Below are 25,589 nucleotides of genomic sequence, written 5' to 3' on the forward strand. Positions count from 1 at the left end.
AAATATTGCTAAAAAAAAAATATAAAAAAATTTAATTTTATATTGTAAACAACATATTCAAAATTATAATTGGGTAATTGGTATCCATAAAAGTGTCAAATTTCATGTTAACCATTTAAACTCAGCAATTTATATTGTAAAATTATTATTATGATTTTTTTTTATTTTTTATTTTTCAATATGATGATTGTTGCTTAATCCTGAAGATTCAAGTCAAGGAAAACTTGATAATATTTTTTTAAAAAATAAAAATTAAGTAGAAAATTTATTTTTAAAATTATTTATAATAATAGATAAATATAAATTATTTAATTTATTAATTTTAATTAAATTAAGTATATTCATTTTGTCGTAAAAAAAAAAAATAAAAGTTAATAATTTATTTTGTTATAGTAAAATAGAAAAAAACAATTAAAACTAAAAAAAAATTTAGTAGACATTTATGTTAATAAATAATATGATTGTTAGTATGTAATTTTAGTGACCATTGATGATTGTTGTCTGACAAGTGAAGGGCAAATACAGTACGTGATAAAAAATAATAAAAAAAATAATAATGTTTCCGGAGTTGTAAGAAATAAAACCTGACTCGGCATCATCAGTAAATAAGATACAAAACTGGACAAAGACTTGATGATACCCAAAGAGAGACTAAGAGGGGAACCTTAAAAAAAACATTGAAAGTAAACGAGACTACAAGTCAGTAATACGACAAAATTATCATCCAGTTTCTACTATCCTCTCACATAATACACACGTAATAATTTATCAAAAACAAAAAAAAAAAATTACCATCATTCCAAAGATTAATCAAACATAATGCAATAAGCAAAATATAAAAATACCAAATATAATTAAATTATTCAATACAACAACATCTGTATATCCAAGTTTGTTGGAAAAAAAAAAAAAGAAAACCTTCACGTTAATTTAAAGTAATTAAATTCCATGAAATCATGTAAGTTGTTCTTTGTTGTAAATTTAATTATTTTAATGTTATTTTTAATCTATATGATCACATGATTTTTAATTTATTTTATTCTTTCAGATTGTACACATGTTGGATCGTTTAATGTGACGTTATAAATTTGCTGGCTATCAACAGTGACACAGATGCTGTGAATAATCAACTGGTACAATTGACGTGAACAAAAAACGAGATAAAAAAATTAAACAAAAAGGTAATAATAGTATTTTCTATTTCATTAACAAATATTTATTATAAATAAATAATAGTAAATTTGTTTTATTTATTTATAGAAAAACAACACATGAGGATATTTGTTTTTGTTAATTTACTGTGAGTTTAGTGTGATACTGATGATAAAGTGAGTCATTTTAAAAAGCTAAAGTGAGTGGTGAGATAAGCAAGAATCGAAGCTGCTAGACGTTATGACCGGTTGATGTTGGGTCAGTTTTATGAAGACAGAGTAATCAACAAGACGTGTTTTAATATTTATTCTCTCTTACCTTTGTATGTGATATTTTTTTTTTTAACTTAAAATTAATATACAAGTACGGAATTATTACAAGAATAGTCTAAGGTAAATTAATAATATTTTATTTTTAAATACAAGATTTATCAAACAATAACTTAAAAAAAGACGACATCTTTTATTTTTATATGTTTGAAACTTTTTTTTCTTTTTGATATTAAATACTTGTATTTTATACTACATATATTTTATATTTTTTCAGACTTTGTCACGCGAGTTCAGGGTCATTCACCGAGACTGTAAGGTATTGCTGAATTGTAATATTTTTTTTTACGACAAATTATTAAGGTACTTGAATTTTTTTATTTCGATAATATTTTTTATATGAAAATATTAATCTATATTATTTAAGTAATCATGAAAACAGCTTTCCAATAGTTTCAAGAAATTTAGATCGTGTTAGTTTATTAATAAATTTATAGAAAAAAAAGGAGGAATAAATGTAGCAAAAATTGATGGTTTTTCAAGGTCATTTATAAAAGTTGATGATTTGTTGTCTGAAAAACCTCCCGGTGTTTTTTTTTTTTTTATTTCGAGAAAGAAAAAAAATTGAAAGTAAAAGTGTCTTTCGTAAATCTCGTTTTTCTTGATTTTATTTTGGAGCAATAAACTAAACTACCACTTTCCACAATTATTACTTGTATTTAATGTTGATACTTTTTTTTTATTATTATTAGAACATTGTCATTCGAGCTTATCGTTGGAGATTCCATCGATGCTTTGTCACAGTGATTATTGATTTTAAATTTATGTCTAATTTTTCATTTATTTATTTTTTAAATAAATCTTAAAAATATTCTTATATTTTCAATTTTGTTTACAATAAATGTTTGTCATTTATTTAGTTGTCATTGGATATCCTGTAGAAATTGATTTTACAAAAAAGTATAATTTAAAGTTTTTTTTTTTTACGAGAAAAATTATAATTGAATTCTTATCGCACATAATTTAATTTTCTTCAAGGATATTTTTACATAAATAGTGTATAGTATAAAATAATTTTTTTTCTTTTTTGTTTTATATATAATTGAATTAAATATTTGATTAAATTGATATTGGAAAAAAATAACTTTATAGAATAAATTTCGATTTAATATTTATAAATGTATATCACATTGCTTTTGTATCACATGACACTTTATAGGTTTAAATATAGTAAATGTCCTGGTATTGATCGAGAGAATATAAAAAAAAAAAAATAAATGACTAAAGAATATATTTAGCACTGATCTTTGACAATAAGCCAGAAAAATAAATGTATTTTTCCACTTGTTTATTGACAATATTTAAAATATGAAATAAAAATTTTTTTTTTTTGAAATATTTTTTATCATCAGATTTATTTCAACTGCATATTTATTATGCAAGTTATTATTGTTAATTTGTAATTTAATTTAATTTTATTATGTTGTATTTTAGCAAAGAATTTTTAACGCAAAGTAAACACTGGCTACGTGTTGATTTACGCGTCTGTGAATGGCTTCAGAATGTTCAAGATGGCCAATGGGCCTAATTATTTTGTTGATTGGAATATTTACACTTCCGGGGATCATGGCATCGTACAGTATTGGTGTTGGAATTGCAGATACAACTGGTCCTATTGCTGAAATTGTTTTTGTAAGTATAATATGCAAGTATGATTACATGAGTTAATACTCTCGTCACAGACTGGTCAAATATCTGGTAGATTATATACGCGACAACAAAAACATCCACTAGCAAGTTGAAAAAAATAGATTACAAATTTATCAAAGATGATGATGATAATTGTTTAAATAAATAAAATAAATAAACATTTAATAAAATACATTTAAAAGATGAAAATATTAATAAAAATTAAATTTGAAATAATAATAACAGCGAGTCATTACAGCACGATGATGAATTAATTAATTTTTAAATAAATTAATTTTCAATTTATCCAAGATATATGGATAATAGTAAATTTGCAAAAAAAAAAAATAAATAAATTTTTAAATGGAATATTTATTTATTTATCGTGCTGATCATACTCTTGTCATAATTATTTTTCGACAAATTTTAAATCATCATAATCATCATTATGTCGACATGTTAAACTATGCTTGTATATTATTTTTATAATTATTCATTTTAATTTTAAATATATCATGGCTTTTTATACCAACACCAAGCCACATGATGTTTATATTTTTTTCGGGAGGAAATTATTAAGTAAGATATTTTAATTCTAGATGATTTGATTGGAGAATTTGTGTTCTGGACATTTAGACAATGATATTCAGTCTTGATTTCTTCAAGCTTCAGTCTAAATTCAACTGTTCCATTTCTCTCGTTATCATTAATAATTATTACCTTCAGTTAATTTTTATCAAAAAAAAAAAATATATTTTTTAATCATGTCAATCGATATCGTGACAAAAATCAAGATATATTTATATTCGTGACTTTGTTTCTTAATTAATTAAGATAAATTATTATTTCACAATATTGTCCTTGAGAAATAAAAATTTCTATGAATTATTTTCTTACGATAATATAAATAATCTTATTTTCATATTTTATTTTCAGATGGGCTATGCAAAAATGGAACAAAAAGGTGCTGGTCTTCATTTACGTACTTTTACAAGATCTTTTATAATTGACGATGGTGAACAAAGATTTGTTTTTGTCAGCACTGAAAGTGCAATGATTGGTCATGATATAAAAGCAGCAGTACGTTATTAAAACAACAAAAATATATATTCATTAAAATACCTAAAATTTATCAGCCATTTATAATATTAATATTTTTATTTATTTACTTTTTCAGGTAATTAAAAAACTTCAAAAACGTTTTGGTAATTTATATACTGAAAAAAATGTCATGATAAGTGCAACACATACCCATTCAAGTCCTGGTGGTTTTAATCTTTATTTATTATTTGATCTCTCGACATTTGGATTTATTGAGCAAAGTTTTACTGCACTGATTAATGGAATAACAACGGTAAGCAAAAAAATTAATGATAAAAAAATAATCAACTGATAAAAATTATCATCATAACTATTTGGTATAATTAATATTATTTAATAGCTTCATTTCATATGATAAGAGCTCATAAGATAATATTATTCATTATCATTTGATAAAAAAAAATATATAGGATATTTATTTTTAATGTCAATTTTTATTTGTTTGTTTTAGAGTATTATACGTGCTCATGATTCAGTGGTGCCAGGACAAATATTTCTAGATCATGGTGAAGTTTTTGATGCCAGTATAAACAGAAGTCCATTGGCATACATGAACAATCCAAAAAATGAACGAGAAAAGTTAGTATTTATTATTTTATTTTCTATTCTATTTTATTATTATTTTTGTTATTTGGTTTTATATTTTTTTAGATACAAATATGACACTGATAAAACAATGACCCAGCTTAAATTTATCGCTGCAGATGGTCGTCCAATGGGTGTTATCAATTGGTTTGCAGTACATCCAACCAGTATGAATAATACAAATCGACTTGTATCAAGTGATAATGTTGGATATGCTTCAATTTTATTTGAAAAAAAAATGAATAAAGGTTCTATGGTTGGAAAGGTAATTATTATAAATAAATTAATCCAAAAAGTATTATTAAAAAATGTAGAAAATAAATAATATTATTAATTTTAGGGTGAATTTGTTGCTGCTTTTGCATCAAGTAATTTAGGTGATGTATCACCAAATACACAAGGACCAAAATGTGAATTTACTGGTGAAAATTGTAGTGCTGATTATACATGTCCAGGAAAAAAAGAAATGTGTTTTGCATCTGGACCAGGAAAAGATATTTATGATAGTACAAAAATTATTGGAAAAAAATTATACGAAGAATCAATGGTAAGTAAATTAATAAAACATATTTATTTTAAATATTTATATTAAGAAATCAATAAAAACTAGACTGGTTCATATATAAAATTCGTAAAATGCATGTGATAAGAAATAAAAATTATTGATTTAAATAATTTTTAAAATTGAAAAGTCGTTTTAAATTATTCATGAAAATAAATAGATTGAATTAGTAGTCATATGAATGATGATGATGAGGATCAGCATATACTACTGGTTCAACAACTTTAACAATTGGTGCTGGTTCTGGATGAACTGGATGTCCAATTTTTCTAACAACAGCATTAAATCCATTATGTGGATCAGCTGTATAATCAACAATTCTAATTGTACCATCAGGTTCATTTAAACTGTATGATCCCTTGACAACATCACCATCGCGTTCTTCATGTTGACTTTTAACATCACCAGTATGTGGATCATTAACTCCATAATTAAATGCATATTTTGCTGGTGCCTTTAAATAATTTATAAAGGTTTTTATTATATTTAAATATCAAAACAAAAATTTTAACAATAAATTTTACTTTATGTTTTAAAAAAATAATATAAAAATAAATTGACTTACGAAAGAATCGTGATGATCATGAGTATTATCGTAATCTCCATAAGCTGCATAAGCTCCATAAGCAGGATATACGTGAGAATTTGTATCATAAGGAATATGATTGACTACTGGTGATAAATAACCAGAGTGGGCGAGACCATATCCTCCGTAATTTTCATGATCGTCAACTAGATAAGTTGCTTTGGCAGCTAATGCCATTGTCAAAATTGCCACAAACTGAAATAACAATTATTTTAATTATTTAAAAATATATTAATATATATTTTTTTTAAATCTTCTTATGATTCATTTTTTTTTTAAATCAAATTAACGAAATTTTAATTGAATTTCGAAATTAATAATAAAGATGTGTTTCTTTTTTATTACAACTTTTTATATTTCACAATTTCACATAATATTAGTACCTTAAACATTTTTAAAATATTTTTTTTAATTTAAAAGTGTTGTTGTTATTGAATTGTTGAAAACTGACTGATGTTTAGTTGACTGTTTTGCTTGACTTATATACTAAACAACTCAACAGTATGTCTCCTCCCCAGTAATAAAATTCTTGTGCAATTTCAAGGTCCCATTTGTAATTTTTTATTTTATTTCATGCTTTTTTTTTTTTATTATTTTTTAGTTAAAAATTTACTTGGTAATGTATAACAGAGTAGGAATGTCCTGGGCCACAAATAAATGAAGGCCGGTGTGTGAAGAAAATAAAATAATATTAAAAAAAAAAAAAAAAAAGAGAAAGAATAGAATTATTACGCGATCATGCATAGGAAAAATCCTAAAGGATTTGGACGTCATTAAACGCAATTTGGCGGTTCTCGTTACGGCTGATGGGTGTTGGCCAAGGTAAAAATTACATGAGTCATAAATAGATCCTGGGAAATGAGATTTTACTATACACATCTAATAAAATTCATAATTTTTTATGTGTCATTTATTTATTTTTTTTTTAAATTAGATAATTATACATTTAAAATAATACAAACAATATAAATTACATAATTTTACAAATATTTATTTAATTGAAAAATATTAAGTTCAATAGCTGCTTTTTTTTTTTTTTCTTTCTAATAATTATTGTCACACAATTGAAAATTAGGCGAAGGTTATTATTATTCTATCAATTGGATATTATAAAAATTTTTTAAAATACAGGAAATAATGAAATTTAAAATCAATAAATTTTATTAAAATTGAATCAGTTGACTGGGTTTTATTTAAATTTAAAAATATTATTATTTATTTTTTATATAATGGAATTTCTTTGTTGATATTTCGACAATATGTTTAGAGACAAAGCGTGACAACATGTTAATTAAAAAAAGGAAAAAAAAAAAAAGGCGTTTTGATCTAGAAAAGAAACCAAGTGATCAACCGATCAGACAATTAGATCACTGGCCTCGTGAGAGTTTTTATATATTGATATATGTCTTATTTTATTTTAAATAATTTATGAAGTAATGAGTTTTATATTTATTATTAATGACAACTCGTAAAACTGACATGTGTTTATTAATACACTCAAGGATTCATCTCTTATTTAGTTGAGTTTATTTTTTTTTCTCACATCTTTATTATCTCATCGTAAATTTAGATAAATAAATTTTTAAATAAATAATATTTAACTGATTAAATACAATTTAAATATATACTATTATTTTTTATTTTTTAAACTTTATTTATTGATTTTTTAAAAGAAATTTTATGTGTTTAGTCAGCAGGTTAGATTTAGATTTTCATATTTTGCTGAATCAACTTTTTGGCAGTTCTATAAATTCTGTTATACATTACATTTCGAAATAAAAATAGCAAAAGTATTTAATTACAATAATAATGACACTATAAATATCAAGAAATTTTAGAAATAAATTTTTTTTTAAATTTAAAATTTGATAAATAATTTATGGAAAATTTATTGAATTTTAAAAATTTGATTTAATCCATTTAATTCTTGACAAATAAAATGATTATTCAAATTTTTTTTCTAATAAGGTTAAAAATGTTTTTTATATTTCTGATAATACAATTTTTTTAAAATTAGACTGATAAAAATCAATTAATTATTATTTTTTTTGAATTTTGATAAATTTTATTTTTGAATTTACAAAATAACAAATAAATTGTTAATTATTTTCCACTTGAAAATATAATTTTAATAATATCATCCGTAAATAATTAAAATAAATAAATGCATAAATTCTAAAAGATAAAAAAAATTTATAAAAAGTTTAAAAAATATCATTTTTATTGCATGTATTTGAAGACAATCAAAAAAAAAAAAAATGATTAAATATTTCATTGTTATTTTAAAATTAATATTCTTTTAAATTTCGTTGGTAAATTGAATGGCTCAAGTGTCGTGAGAATAGTCATGCTTGTAATTTTCATAGTTTTGAGTACGTAATTTAAGTAATTGGTTGATAAATCACTGAATTTTAAATTTACAAGCTGAGAATTAAAATACAAACTGGTATAATAAAACATAGTCCAAGACATCCGGTAATGATTTCTATCAAAATTGCCAAAAAACTTGAAATTATTAAAATGTAAATGATAAAAAAAAATGAAAGCCATTTATGATTGTAATTTTAGTTTGTTCACGTCGAAGGTTGCAACATTGAAAATTTATTATTTTACTATTTTGTTGAGTGATTCAAAAATAAATTGCATAGTACTTGTATATTTAAAAAAAAAAAATTTATTATTTAACTTTTAAAAATGTGGATCCATTAATTTAGACAGAATAAATTTTTTTTTTTTGTTTGTTAAAAATTTATTACGGAAGAGTGATCATTGATGTCTGCGTGACATTGAGCCTATTGTTTCAAAATATCTTTAAAATCCCTGGCACATTAATTAGTCCAATAGATATCACTTTTTAAAAATATTATTAAATTAAATATTATTGAAAAAATTTATAATAATCTTAGAGAGGATTTTTTTCGATTAGAAGCGTCAAATAATTAAGACAGCAAATATAAAACAACTTTTTCTCTTTATAAATATGATATTTGCCTTTTTTGTTTGCGTATATATTAATATCCATTTTTCAACGACATTTGTCTCCACTCAAGAGTCGTTTTCCAGATAATATACTGCAAAGTACGCACGTTTTGCCTTTCTTGCAAGCTAAAGTATACATTTATAAAATTAAATACCTACTTTTTCTCAATAAAAATGTAACTTTATTATATATTAAAGATATCATCTTTTTAATTTTCTACAAAGTACCCCTTTTTTTTTTCTTGTTTATTATACTATCTGGAGTAATTTTATTTATTTATTTATTTATTCATATAAATACTTTTTTAGTTTCGAATTTTTAAAACAATTTTTCATTCGGTTTTTTTCTTTACTCGTCAATTGATTTATTAATGTAAAATTTATACACTGGTAAGAATGAAAATTTAAACAATTAAAATTACAAAATATAATTTTTTATATTTATTTACATAAAAAAAAAAAAAACAAAAATTAAACTTTGCGTAAGTTCGTGTGTAGAGTTGATTATGTAAATGCAACAAAGCAGGTACATGTTTGTCTCGCACGAACTCCATACATAGCTGTTTGTGTATCATTTTTTTTTTTTTACATATTTTTTTTTATTTTTGAACTCTCAAACGTTCCGCAAGACATTATCTATAGAGATTTTCTTTGCTCGTTAAAACTCAGATCATGATAAGAATTATTAAACAACTAAAAAGTAAACAGTGAAATAAATTTTCTTATTATAATTTTTGTAACTTTTATTATTCAAAGTGCAAAAAAGGTAATTGTTAAGTACACTAATAAAGTTGAATAAAATAATTTATAGATATATAAAAATTGAGGAAATGAAAAATAAATTTTAAAAGATATTCTTATAAGTTATGATTTATTTTCTACTTTTTTTTGAATATAAAATTATTTACATTAATGTAAAGATGTTCAGTACAATATAAAATATTTAAAAATATCCTAAAAGGAAAAAAAAAATCTATGACACCTTGTCAATAAATTTTAATAGTGGTGTTTGTCAAATTCGTAACCATAGTACTCAGGTGGAGCAGCAGCAGCAACATATTTACCAACATGAACAGGTGGTGGGTGGTGGGCGACTGGACCAACTTTTTTAACAACTGCATTAAAACCATTGTGATCGTCAGCTGTAGAAAATAAAAAAAAAAAAACAAACACGTTGAATCAATCATAACACAGAAAAAAAGTTTAATATGATATACTCAAATTAAAAAAAAATTAATTGAATAAAGTTTGTTTGAATGAAATAAATTTTATATTTCTACGTATTCAAATAATTAAAATACTTGGAATAAATAATTAATTTGATTATTTTTTTACAACAAAATAAATAATTTATTTGTATTAAAATAAATTAAATATTTGAATAAAATTAAAAATATATTTGAAAAAAATAAATCATTTATTTGAATGATTTTTTTTTCAACGAAATAAATATTTATTTTTATTAAATAAATTATTTTCAGCTAATAAATAATTATTTGCTATTATTATTACATCAAATACTGTATAAAATAAATTAAATATTTATTATTTATTTTATAAATTATCGTATGAAAATTTTTAAAAATCATAATAGAAAAAAATTAAATTTGAGTATATTAATTTTTGAAATTTATTATTATTATTATTCAAATAAAATTTATTCATCACAAGTAAATCAATATTCGAAAAATAATATTATTTATATTTTTGTCATATAAAAAATTAACTTTGTAATTGTTCATGTCAATTTATTAATTTACTTGTGTTAATTAAATTTTCATTTGAAATATTTTTTTATTAAAACTAAATGGATCATCTTGGAAAATTATAAAAACATACCTGTATATTCAACAATTCTCACACTACCATCAGGTTCATTTACACTGTATGAGCCATGAACAACATCACCATCACGAACTTCATGTTGAGTTTTGACATCACCAGTATGTGGATCATGGACTCCATAATTGAAAGTATATTTTGGAGGTGACTTGAATAAGCAAAAAAAAGAAAATCATTTAATAAAAAAAAGAGCACATTGTCCAATTTTCTTTACACAAAGTAAATGATCAATTGGCAATATCAGTATAAATTTCTCTTCTAATTTAAAATATAAAAAATGAAAATGAATAAGAATCAAGTACTCACGTAGTAATCATGATCTTCACCATGTGGATCATGATGTACAACTGGATGAGGATGATGTAAATTATGTGGTACAGCATGATGAACAGGAGCATGATGAACAGGTGCATGATGAACAGGTGCATGCTGTACTGGAGAATAATATGGAGCTGCTGATACTGAATGAATTGGTACCGAAACAGTTGGTAATACATGATGATCATATTCACTTGGTAATGCCTCATATGCAGCATAATCATGATAGTATTGACCATGATCACTATTTGGACCAATTAATACACCATCGGTGCATAATATCCACGTCGTCAATAATAAACTAAATATCTGTAAATTAAATTAATTTTTATATAAATATTTACATTTGTTTTTTGTTGTTTTTTCATTTGAAGATAAATAATCTTGTGGTAATTAAATGCTTCATCAAATTATTATATCGCGGAAGTATATTTTTATCTTGATTGGGAAAGTATACAACGTTTTATTTTACAACATAATAATTTTACACAAAGTATACACTTTGTAAGTTAATAATTACAAGGTGTTACATGGAATTTTCAGGAAATTTTTAAAAATTTAGTTGACATTTTTTTTTAATTTTATTAAATATTAACAAGTTGTTTTATTCATAAAATTTATAACTGCTAACTTTGTCACTTTCTCATTCGACACGGTATAATTTTATTTTTATTTTTTATCAACACGGTAGTGACTTGTCTATTTACTGTTAAATCATCATTATTTTGTCTTCCTTATATTTTTATTTTTTTTTAAATTTAATTTGATTATTATTTATTGCAAGATAGTTTATTTAGAAAATTATATATAAATTTAAGAAATAAAAAAAGTGTGTAAGGTAAAGAAATATTTAAAGAATTTTTTTTGAAAACATTATCACAATTGTTTTTAAAAAATTCACTCGCGTACCTTGATCATAATTCACACGGTATATTTTTATATTTTTTTTCAAATTAAAAGTTTACTAATATATTATTGGAAATTAAAAAAAATTAAAGCCAAAAAGTTGACGATGATGTTGAGAGCGCGAAGACACTGTTAGTCACGATCCAAGATCTATGTTCTTATATTCAACTCCCACTCACAGTCAAAATGAGAAGGGACAACTATGGTTTTGCAAAAAAAAAAAAAAAATATTGAACAAAAAAAAAGTGAAGCTACCTTTCATACCCTGTAACACAGTCACTGTGAATATTTTTTTTTTTTTATAATTTCTCAAGGTTTATTTTAAATGTTTATTATTATTTGAAGAAAAAACAAAAAAAAAGTACTATAAAAATTCCAAGATGTATGAAATGATATAAATTTGAAAAAAAAATATATAAATTGTATTAAAAAATTTAAAAAATAGAAAATGAAATTAAAAAAAAAATTAATGTATATCAATGAGATTAATTTTACTAATTAAATTGAATTTTATCTGATAAAAAATGAAAATTATTGTTTAAGAAAAAAAAAAATGAGGAGAAAGCTTGAATTGATTTTTTAAATGACACAATCATTTAATCATAGCTTTTATAAGTATTTTTTTTTTTTAAATGAAATTTATCAAGTGATGAGGCAAGAGGGATTTAGAGACAAATATATATTGATGAAGTAAAGAGTAGTTTCCGGTCATAATTTATAGTCAACAAAAGAGTCAAATATTATAAAGACACATTTTGATGTTGGAATGACGTTTTACGATATGTATTCAACGGAACTACGGATTTGCGTATATACATATATATATATTCATTTGTTACACTCAGTATAATATACAACACACATGTGGTAATGGAAATTTCGTAAACTTTCATATAACATGCACGTCAAGTTAATACTTATTTTAGTCTACATACATATAGGTTGTACATGATTATTATTATAAATTATATTTACCATTCGAAAAAATAAATAAATAAATTTACGAAAAAACAGAAAAACAAATTGGTAGGATCAACTAGCAAGTAAAGAAATAAATCAATTACAAGCTTATCAAAATTATTTGAATAAATAAAATAAATAAACATTTAATAAAATACATTTAAAAGATGAAAATATTAATGAAAATTAAATTTGAAATAATAATAACAGCGAGTCATTACAGCACGATGATGAATTAATTAATTTTTAAATAAATTAATTTTCAATTTATCCAAGATATATGGATAATAGTAAATTTGCAAAAAAAAAAAATAAATAAATTTTTAAATGGAATATTTATTTATTTATCGTGCTGATCCATACTCTTGTCATAATTATTTTTCGACAAATTTTAAATCATCATAATCATCATTATGTTTGCATGTTAAACTATGCTTGTATATTATTTTTATAATTATTCATTTTAATTTTAAATATGGCTTTTTATACCAACACCAAGCTACATGATGTTTATATTTTTTTCGGGGGGAAATTATTAACCAGGATATTTAATTTCTATAGATTATTTAACCGGGAAAAATTTAAATAAATATACTAAAATTCAAATGCCGGATAAGTTAGATTCGTGACACTCATTGTAAGGTTAATTAATAAATAAAATTTCATTTGTAAATGTTTTCTCGAAGGAAAAAAAAAATCAAATAAAATAGAGAGCAACTAAATATGTTGATCAATTTCTCGTTATTTCGCAAAACATTTGCCATTTTATATCTGGAGCATTCCCTTGGTGATGTTAGCTCTTTCCTAGTATACTCATTGATTTATTTCAGTCAAGTTTAAACTATAAAAAGGTTTCCCTGCTCTCACTACAACTAACTCTGTTTACACAAATTCTCAACAATTTATCAACATCAATATATCTTTTTTTTTATTACATATTTAATATATCATTTTCATTATAAAGATAAATATAAACGATATGTTATATAAATTTCATATCAGTATTAAATTTTATATATTAAAGTATTAAAATTCTATTTGTAATATTAATTTATAATTCAGTAAAATAATTTTGAATAATAAAATAAAATAAATAATGTAATTTTTAAATTAATTTATTTATTAATGTTATTTATTAAATTAATAATTTGTATTCAATATTTGGTTTTAAAATGAATGAATATTTTTTTGATCAAAATATGTATTAAATGTACATATGAATATTAATAAATTGTATTATTATTAATAATTGTATTAAAATTTGGTATTGAAAATTTGAAATACTAATAATAATCATTAATCAAGAGGTTTTGATTTATATATTCACAAATTTTTATAATTTTCCAGCTTTGCGTTTGTTGTTAAATAAATTAATAAAAAACAAGAAAAACATGCCCCTCGTACTCTACAACGAAAATTATATAAAACAAATAAATATATATTTGAAATTATCCATACAAAAAAAATAAATAACTATCACATTTTTTTAATTTTCAAATCTTGTTGAATTTTGTTTATTAAAAAAAAAAAAAAATATAAACAAATAAATCTATATGAATTTGAATAATTGCATCGCCCTGTACGTGATTTCGAATTTCGATTTTATAATTGATATAGTGATAACGAGCGAAATGAGAACAACCAATATAAAAAACTGAATGAATAAATTGATATAAATATATATATATAAACAAGACAATTGCACTTTCCCACCATTTTACTTCTATAAGAAGGGAGGGAGCATTTATATAATTAATGTAAATCGTGCATACATGAAATTGCCTCTGGTACATCTTTAATGCCAATCCTCATCCATATACACACTCAAGAAACTTTGAACAGTATTAAGACATTAATTCCCTCATAATTTAACATATTCCAATTATAATAAAATACACTAAAATCCAATTCGAACATTTGATTGCGTATACGCTGAAAAGGAAATATTACAAACAAATAAATTAATTAAATTTTAATAAAAAAATATTTCAAATGAAAATTTAATTAACACAAATAAATTAATAAATTGACATGAACAATTACAAAATTAATTTTTTATATGACAGAAATATAAATAATATTGTTTTTTGAATATTGATTTACTTTTGATGAATAAATTTTATTTGAATAATAATAATAATAAATTTCAAAAATTAATATACTCAAATTTAATTTTTTTCTATTATGATTTTTAAAAATTTTCATACGATAATTTATAAAATAAATAATAAATATTTAATTTATTTTATACAGTATTTGATGTAATAATAATAGCAAATAATTATTTATTAGCTGAAAATAATTTATTTAATAAAAATAAATATTTATTTCGTTGAAAAAAAAATCATTCAAATAAATGATTTATTTTTTTCAAATATATTTTTAATTTTATTCAAATATTTAATTTATTTTAATACAAATAAATTATTTATTTCGTTGTAAAAAAATAATCAAATTAATTATTTATTCCAAGTATTTTAATTATTTGAATACGTAGAAATATAAAATTTATTTCATTCAAACAAACTTTATTTTCTCTTTGTAATTTAACTAATTTTCCATATAATAATTTCATTCAATTTTTCATTTAATTGCTTTTAATTATCAATCGAAATTATAATTTGAATTAATTCTTTTTTTTTTTTATAAATAGTTTTCCAAACTTGTTTTGCAAAAATATTGAATCTAGAATTTAAAAAAAATATATATAAATATTATCTTATTTGCTTTATTACCTAACATCATTGTAGTATATAAAAAAAAAAAACATTTTGCACTGTTTTTTTTATCGACTAATAGACTAAGTAAATATCATCATATATAAAAACGTAAAAATGTCATAAATAAATTTATGAAATATAAAAGCTAAGAAAAAAAATATTCAAGTTAAATCTAAAAGGTCAAATATTTTTTACGACTATCAAGACAAAAAGTACCAAGTTAAATTAATCAAACATTAAAAAAAATAAAAATTCATTTATCAACAATACTGTTGTTGTTGTTTTTTTTTTTTTTCGGTTTATCATTATAAAATTCGGTACTATTCAACGTAACAGGTAAAATATTATCGAAGCTTTACGCTCCAATTCCCATTTTTTTTTTTTTTATATTACTTATTTTTTATACAAACGTCAAAACATGTCACATGCAAATAAACAAAAAATTTTCATCCATTTTAAGCCGTATTTTACGAGAAATTTATTTTTTTTTAAATACTATTCATGGATATGATATTGCATCATGAATCAAAGCTCAAACTCACCAGAGCTTTTCGATGAATAAAAAATAGAAAAAAAAAAAATTATTATCAACAAGAGAATGAAATGAAAAAATAAATTCAATTTTAAAAATTGACTTTTACATCATTGGATTATTTGAAACACCGTGTGAAAGTTTATTTATTATTATCATATTTAAAAAAAAAAAAATGAAAAAATAGTTAAAACACAAACATGCATGTATTTTTTTTTTTTTTTTTTTTACAATATGTATACCTATATAAATACAAGAGGATGCTAAAGGATTGAATGGCGGGAAGGTGTACAATAAATTTACAAATGAAAAAATAAAAAAAAACAACGTTCCAATTTTCCAGCACGAGTTGTTCTTATTGCTGCATAGTATGAGTGTGCCACTGTAGTAACCTAGTGAAGTCACTTGCGCAAGTAACTTCAACTGTATGAAGAAGAAAAAAATATAAAATATAAATAAATAAACAAAGACATAGTGATACTCACAATGAGCAATACTGTATTAACGTATTTATGCCAATTAGCTTGGGCTCGTTGTGCTGATACTACATCAACAATTGACTCACAATTTTTAAACTAAAATTCAATTATTAATATTTTTTTATTTGCCATTACAATACTTGAACAAAATTTTATTTATTATTTTTTTTTAAACACATAAAATTAATTTTTATTAAACCATTAAATTAATTTTGTTTTTCTTTTAATTTTGATACTATTTATTCGAATTTTTTTCAATCGAAATATTCAATTTTTTTCAATCGAAATATCCAGTTTTCTTCAATCGAAATATCCAATTTTCTTCAATCGAAATATTCAATTTTTTAATATAATTTTTCTATGCTTGTATGTATGATAATTTCATCACAATTTTTTCGCAAAAGACAAAATTACTGTGCATAATTTCATGTCAATTAAAAAATAAAAGAAAAAAAAAACAACAAATAAATTCGCATGGTTTTCTGACAATGAGAAGATACTGAGTACACTGGAAACTAGGCTGACCCAATGAATATGATGCATCAATATATAATTGTAGGTGTATAAAAAAAAAAAATAAGAAAAATAAAAAAAAATTAACATGGTGAGAGGTACAGATGCCCTTCGTAATCTTCTAAGAAAATTATCTGTTTACCTGCTGGGAACTTGTGAGGAATAAAATAATGAACAACATAAAAATCTTTATTATTATTGCTAAATTTTTTTTTTTTTTTAAATGCATTTGACAGTCTATGGGTGTGTTTTATACTTGGTATGCTCAAGGACATTTAAAAAAAAATTACCGGTGTTATTTTGCTGACAACATTTCCGGATGAATTGTTGTTGCGGTTTCTTATACATTGTTTGCGGGTGCTCTATTCAATATTCTATTCAGAGGGGTGTATTCAAATTTAACACATCATTGAATACATAAAAATACATTTTCAAATCAATAAAAATGCATTCTTCAGTTGATAAAAAAATAGATAAATATATTTTATCAATAAATTTTTAAGTCATATTTCATTGATCATTATGTCGATAAATTTTTTCGATAAATGTATTTAAAAAGCTCATTAATAATTGATCATTTAATTGTTATTTTATATTTAAAATTATGCAATTAATTGACTCGAAAAAAAATGCAGTAAATATCTAAAAACTTCAATAAAAAATATAAAATATTTTAAGAGTTATTAGCTTCAAACTTTGACTATACTTCCTGACTTCCTTTGTGGAAATATTATTCTACGAATCTTTCTGTAATTTCTCAATAATTACCTTGGAAAAATATTTATTGGGATTTTCTATGTGAGTCCTACGTTTATTGATGGCATAAGGAGTCAAAGCTCAACGTTACACGTGCACACAAATTACTTGAGGAAAATTAAATTAATTTCAAATCAACTGATGGATTTGTATTATAAAAAAATACATTTTCTATATACCCTTATGAGTCAATTTAAAATACGATATGTTACGTATATACAGATAATATGTACAAACAATTTTCCAAATGATATTAGTTGAGTAAGAAAGAGCATAATAATTTAAAGTTGAGATAAACAAATGCTTTCATAAAAACCCTTGTGTAGATTTTTTTTTTTTTTATTTAAATAAATATGAATGTATTTTCTTAGTTTGCAACAATTGCATCACACATTATATTTACATATAGAAACATCGAAGACTCGAGAACACTTCCCGCGCATGAAATTCTGTCTTTTTTTTTACCACGATTTTTTTTTTTTTTGTACACAAATGTTTATTGTATTTTTTTATGAATATAAAAATAAATAAGTATAATTATCGTGTGAAGAAAAAAAAAAAATAAATTTAAATAATCCAAAAATTATATGCTGACCTAATTAAATGACAGTAAATTTATTTTACGATTATTTTTTAATTTAAAATGATTTTTTTTTCGATGTATATTTATTGTTAAATTATTTATCAACGAGATCTATATTATTTTTTATTTATAATATAAAATATAATTTTGAAAAAATAATATAACATCGTGAATATAATTTAATGTTTTTTTTTTATTCGTGATGAAGGAGTTGCAACATTATCCCTGTAATATTGACAATCTTTAATCGTACTTGTGAATCAATATGTCGTTTGTAAATCTCGAATACTATAACAACAATATTTGTGTAATTTTCAAATTACAATTCTGAATCTGTTTATTATGGGAGCAAAGTTGTATTTACGTTCACACGAGTTTAAATTGCATGCTAAATTGATGATCAATATTATCAATTAAATACACGCATAATGACATTGAATATTATCCTACGACGTTGTTAAATATATAAATAATTAATTTACATAGCGATTAAAATTGACCTTAACTGTAACACTGATTTACAAATAATCAGGAAAATTTATAAAAAGTCAACTCTCAAAAAATAAATAAATAAATAAACAATAAAAGAAAGTGAAAGCAAAATAAAAAAATTCAAACAATAGGACAAATGTTCAACTCATCGGATATGCATTCCGCATAAATTTTTAAGATAAAAATAAAAAAATAAGGAAAAATTTTTAAAATGCGGAAGAAATTATTTTCTATATATGTATTTATACATTCAACAGAGGTACAAGAAAAATAAAAAAAAATACTTAATATGGGGATAGAGCAAAAGAGAGCCTATTAATAGACACACACAAAAAAAAATGATGGATTGAGATTAAATAGAAGTGATATGGAAAAATATTTATGTAAGTAATTTGTCTATTCAGTGTTAAATGTGCCGACACTTTCCCTCAGTGTTTTTGTCATGACGATATAATTTATTTTTATATACACAACTTGCAATATGTCATATAACGACACGCACGAGCTTTAGATATATATACGATTAATTATTTTTTTTTTTATCTATTATAATGTTAATTTCACATTTGTGAAAAAAAAAAAAAACATATCTTGATCTCTCACACGATGACATGACTAAATATTCTCAACGAAAATTTCATCGGTCAAGATATTTCGAAAAATAATATCCGTGTTATTACAAGACGATGATTGATTAATTAATTTTTAAATAAATTTATTATTATTTTATTTATTGAAATGTAATTTTAATAATTCAATAAATAGAAAAAAAAAATGACGAAAAAATGTGGGACAAGCCCAATTTGTTGGATGATGAGAACAGGGGTCAAGCCTCTTCAAAGGTCACACGACCCCCAAGTTCTCCATCACCAGGTTTTTTTTTTTCGTTGGATCAGGTGATATTACAGCGAAATCTGGTGACCGTCCCGACCACGGCCACCCATCCGCTAACTGACCAGTGTCCCTCGTTGGATCAGGAATGTTTTACGCTGGAATCACGATGACCGCACTGGCCACGGTCATCCATCCAACAACTGACCAAGGGGTACGCGGTGCTTAATTTACGAAACCGTACCCCAACTCGACGCACCGTGCTATACGGTTGCCCCGATATTTTTTTTGACATAAAAATTATATTTAGTATTGTCTTTGAGAAAAAAAATTAAAAACAAATATAAATTTGAAAAATTAAATAACATTTAATAATTATATGTATTTTAATGATGCTTACAGAAAATATGGAATCGTGATTCATCAAAAGAAATAAAAGGTCCAATTGAAGTTGTACATCGTTATGTTAAAATGCCAGGACAAAAAGCTGAATTTTATAATGAAACAAGTAAAGAAACAATTGAAGTTGAAACATGTCAACCAGCAATGGGTTATAGTTTTGCTGCTGGTACAACTGATGGACCAGGTTCATTTTCATTTTCTCAAGGTACAACAACAACAAATCCAGTATGGGATGCTGTGAGAAATTTTGTTGCTGCACCTACACCAGAGGACATTAAGTGTCACGGTGCTAAACCAATTCTTCTTGCAACTGGAAGGGTAAATAAATATATACTATCACTTTTTTTTATTTTATTTTTTAAATTATTTAAATGTCGTTTATCTATATATACAAATGTCATTGTCATTAGTATTTATAGCTACATCTTTTTTTTTTTTTTTATAGTTTTTACATTAATGATGACCTATATATTATATGTGTACATTTATATTATTATTTATTTTTTTCTCCATTTGAAATTTAATAACATGTAATTTTTTATTATTTCATTATTTTTTTTTTTTTTTTTCAATTATATTATTATTTTTATTTTATTTGTTAATTTTAAGATGCGTCGACCATATCAATGGCAGCCAAAAGTTGTATCAACTCATCTTGCAATTATTGGTGACTTTGTACTTGTTGGTGTACCTGGTGAATTTACAACAATGTCGGGAAGAAGAATGAGAGAAAAAGTTGCATCAACCATTGAAGAGGTTACTAAAGTTCAACCAACAGTTGTCATTGCTGGACTTTGTAATACTTACACTGACTACATTGCCACTCCTGAAGAATATGAAGTAACAAATATACTATTTTAATATTTTTTTTTTTTTATAATCAAGATTTATTTAATATATAAATTTAATAAACAAATTTTTTAACTATTTAAAATGTAATAATAATTTTTTATTTAAAAATTTATTTTTAGATACAAAGATATGAAGGCGCCTCAACAATTTATGGACCACATACATTAACTGTTTATCTCAAACAATATCAAGAATTGGCACTGGCTGCAATTCAAGTGACTCATAAAAATTTATATTTATCATTAAAATAACTATTAAAATAAATCAATTTTTTAATAACTTTTTTTTATCTTTATAGAAAAAAGTTATTAATCCTGGAAGTCCACCACCTAATATGTACATTGAGTCATTAATAAGTCTTCAAACACCAGTACTTTATGACACATCAAAATGGGGATATGACTTTGGATATTGTCTGTCTCAACCACCAAAAATTGTCAAACCAGGAGATACTGTTACAGTCTCATTTGTAATAATTTTTATTTTTACATTTAATTATTAATTATTATTAATTTTAATTATTGTTAATCAATTTATCATAGTAATAGTAATTTTTTTTTCATTTTGATATTTGCAATTATATTGTTTTAATTATAACGCAATAATTAATTGATATCACAAACCGCTGTATTCGTTAAACTGAAATGCAGATGACAATTAATATATCAATATAATTGGAAGCTAGCAACACGTGTGTCATAATTAACAACATAGATTTTTGTAAATGAAAAAAACAAAAAAAAACTTTTATTTAAATTTTAATAACTCAAATAAACAAATAGTATATTTTTTTTATTTGAAGAAATTTAAATTGAGAAATAAAAAAAAAATATTCAAGATAGAGAACAAAATAAATGTGACCCAAATTGTCGAAATAATATACTTTTTTTTTGGATTATATAAGGATAAATAATGTGGCGTGTAAACAATGCATAAGTATTACATAATCGTGAGCAAAATTTTATCTGATGGGTGATAATATTACACTTTAAAGCAAAAAATTTTTTAACAGATTGAACCACTTAAATAAATTTGATATTGATTTTGTTTTTAATTTTTTAAAATATATATTAATTATTATGGAAATATAAAAATAATACATCAACTTTTTATAATAATTATTGGAATAATTTTAAAAGTCAAGTATAATTTATTTGTTTTGTGTGGGAAAAAAAATAATATCTTGACCCAAATTCAGTTGTATATAGATACTTATAAAGCACATCTTAAATGGCACTCAATAAACACATTGTGACATTTATATATGGAGTGCAACAATTTTAGTGTATATAATCGTTAAAATATAACGGAGGCAGTCCATTAGACTCGAGAGTATATTAAAAGAAAAAAAAAAAATATATTCACATAAACGAGAATTATGGTTTTTTTTTTTTTGTCCTTGAAGAAAGAAAATTAAAAGAAATATTATAGTAATAATGAGATAATATAGTCTAGGTATTTAGAATATATTTTAATTATAATTTGCTTTTTATTATTTTTTAAGGTTGCTGGTCATCCAAGAAACAACCTGATGACTGGCTCAACATTTTTAACTGTTGAACGACTCATTGATAGAGATATATGGGTCAAAGTTGCAACTGATGCAGACTGGGAAACGAGGTAATAAAAAAAAAACACAATCAAGTAAAGAAATAAATCAATTACAAGCTTATCAAAATTATTTGAATAAATAAAATAAATAAACATTTAATAAAATACATTTAAAAGATGAAAATATTAATGAAAATTAAATTTGAAATAATAATAACAGCGAGTCATTACAGCACGATGATGAATTAATTAATTTTTAAATAAATTAATTTTCAATTTATCCAAGATATATGGATAATAGTAAATTTGCAAAAAAAAAAAAATAAATAAATTTTTAAATGGAATATTTATTTATTTATCGTGCTGATCATACTCTTGTCATAATTATTTTTCGACAAATTTTAAATCATCATAATCATCATTATGTCGACATGTTAAACTATGCTTGTATATTATTTTTATAATTATTCATTTCAATTTTAAATATCTCATGGCTTTTTATAACAACACCACCAAGCTAAATGATGTTTATATTTTTTTCGAGGAAATTATTCAACTGGGGAATTTGTGTATTTTAATCATGCTAATAATTTTTTTTTAATTATAAAAATTGAACGATAAAATTTTTGCAGATTCCATTGGGAAAGAAAAAATTCCATCCTCGGAACTAGTCAAGCTGATATCATCTGGGAAATACCACTTGATGTAAAACCAGGAAAATATCGTATTCGACATCAAGGACATTATCGTTATATACTTGGTGGTATATTTCCATATCGAGGTCTCACCAATGTTTTTGAGGTACATTATTAATTTTTATCAAACAAATTAATTCAACAATAATTTATTTCATTACATTTTATTTTATATTTTGTAGGTCAAAGAAAAGTAAAGTTTTTCTTGTTGAAATTAAAAATGCATCTTTATATATTTATAATATGATATTGGGTTTATCATAATTTTTTCCCAAATCAATATTAATGTGATTAATTAAGTTTTTTTATTTTTAAATTCATATGGTGTCACAGGAAATTGTCATAATACGTATACGTCTTATAAAAAAAAAAAATTTCATAATTCAATTTAAAAATATTTCATCATTTATTTTTTAACATTATAATATTTAAATAGTATTTCGCAATTTTTTATAAATAATCATCTATGATATTTATCATTAAGATTTATTGTTAAATAAAAACCAGTGCCATAGATTGAAGAAAATTAAAAAAGTAATTATTCACATGAATCATTACTTATTTACAATTTATTTGTTTTTTTTTTTTTCTTTGTATGAAAATATTAAAAAAATATCAAATAAAGTCTTTTTATATATATAATTTCATATTTATTTTATTATCAGCAAATTATATATGAACTGAGCATAAAAAATGTCAATAACCATTAATTTTATATTCACATGATTTCACTATGATTAAAATTATCCTACTAGAAGATACAACTTTTATGTATTCCCATAAGTTTCGAAATTCTATATCGTATACTATTTTTATTTTTTTTATTTTTAATTTTCATTAGTTCATCTTTGTCAGTGTGAAAATGCGAAAAATATGTTAACCGTCAATTTTAATTATCGATCAATTACTCATTGAAAACTAAAACAAAAAAAAACAAAATAAAAAAAATTTTTAATAAAATAAATACACTTATATAATTAATCAATTTTTTTATTTGTATTTTAAAAATTATCAATCAAGTTTCAATAGAAATAAAACACGCAAATCATTAATAATATTTTGAACTATTTATAGAAATTAAAAAAAAAAATAAAAAACATTTGATGGAATTTTTTGCAAGTAATACATAAATATAAAAAAGTATAAATAACAAATAATTTACGGTAAATACATTGGACATTGTTGCAATATAAAAATTAAAATTTATTTATATTTCGTTTTTTGTTTTACTGATTTAGATTTTAGTGTGTTAAAATCGTGCAGGGTCAAAAGTACAAAAAGCAACGAAGAATTGAAACCAAGTTTCAAGTACAATGAACTTAAATAAAAAAAAAAAAAATAATAATAATAGTTAAAAGTTTCAATAGTTATGTTGAATTTACCACGACTGTACCCATCACTCGGACAAAATATAAAATTGAATGAAAAAACTTTTTAAAATAAATCTAAAATAAATTGGGGATCATGCGCTTTTTCAAATCCTCGAACGGATTGCTAATCTACTTTTATAAAAATTTTTTTTTTCTTTTAATTCAATTGCACTGAAAGATTCAACTATATTATATTTGATTAATTTTTTTCTTTTCTTTCAAATAGAAATCTTGAAATAATAAGAAGAAAAATATTTATAACAGGTGTTTTTTATGTTCAGTAAATTTATGGTAGTTTAGAAAGAAAAAACAATTTATATTTATAATTTTAATTCAAGTGTTTGACTATATAAATCAAAGACTTTTGTCAATAAAATTATTCCATATAATTTACATTTTTATAAATAACCCAAAATTCATTGTTTTTTTTTTATTTTTATTTACTGAAACAAAGCATTTTGATGGTGGGATTTCTCCACTTGTTGTAAACAGAAAATTCTCAATTATTGTACTCGTAAAACTTGAGGGAAATATAAAATCGATATGAGCAAGCTATATATTTCCCCTTTCGACGTGGATATATATACTTTGAATAGGAAATATATAAATGAAATATCAGCCTCTCAGTTTGATATAAATATGCTCTTGATTTTTATTATATTTTTGATCTTGATATCATACAGACGTACATGCAATGAAAATGTAGATATGTAATTCAGCTGAAGCATCATATTTTATATTATAATGATAATATAAAACTCATTTGGGAAACTGTCAACAGATATTTGAAAAATATCGAGTTTTCTTGATCGTCTGTATAAAAATAAATAGACCAGCAAATAATTATGTTAGAATTTCAATTTG

At 22.7% G+C, this 25,589-nt stretch overlaps 2 protein-coding genes across 3 annotated transcripts; one reads left to right on the forward strand and one right to left on the reverse strand.

Moving 5' to 3' along the window:
• Window positions 1-410: 410 nt before the first annotated feature.
• Window positions 411-24,715, forward strand: LOC122859267 (neutral ceramidase). 2 transcript variants are annotated; one of them, XM_044162707.1, is made up of 17 exons: window positions 411-958; window positions 1,049-1,181; window positions 1,261-1,544; window positions 1,699-1,784; window positions 2,916-3,113; window positions 4,047-4,190; window positions 4,288-4,464; window positions 4,663-4,790; window positions 4,863-5,061; window positions 5,137-5,343; window positions 20,258-20,575; window positions 20,867-21,097; window positions 21,229-21,324; window positions 21,408-21,578; window positions 22,614-22,729; window positions 23,293-23,461; window positions 23,538-24,715. In XM_044162707.1, the coding sequence occupies exons 5-17, from the start codon at window positions 2,973-2,975 to the stop codon at window positions 23,550-23,552; spliced, it is 2,112 nt and encodes a 703-aa protein (XP_044018642.1). In that variant the 5' UTR covers window positions 411-958; window positions 1,049-1,181; window positions 1,261-1,544; window positions 1,699-1,784; window positions 2,916-2,972; the 3' UTR covers window positions 23,553-24,715. The 2 variants fall into 2 exon arrangements, with proteins under 2 accessions (XP_044018642.1, XP_044018643.1); XM_044162708.1 differs by having other exon boundaries at window positions 1,699-1,740.
• Window positions 5,469-12,109, reverse strand: LOC122859935. The gene is made up of 6 exons (XM_044163618.1): window positions 11,993-12,109; window positions 11,072-11,392; window positions 10,763-10,913; window positions 9,929-10,065; window positions 5,924-6,139; window positions 5,469-5,812 (listed from the first exon to the last, which is right to left on the reverse strand). The coding sequence occupies exons 1-6, from the start codon at window positions 11,999-12,001 to the stop codon at window positions 5,525-5,527; spliced, it is 1,122 nt and encodes a 373-aa protein (XP_044019553.1). The 5' UTR covers window positions 12,002-12,109; the 3' UTR covers window positions 5,469-5,524.
• Window positions 24,716-25,589: the final 874 nt, after the last annotated feature.

This window comes from Aphidius gifuensis, linkage group LG6 (genome assembly GCF_014905175.1).
Source record: "Aphidius gifuensis isolate YNYX2018 linkage group LG6, ASM1490517v1, whole genome shotgun sequence".
NCBI lineage: Eukaryota > Metazoa > Arthropoda > Insecta > Hymenoptera > Braconidae > Aphidius > Aphidius gifuensis.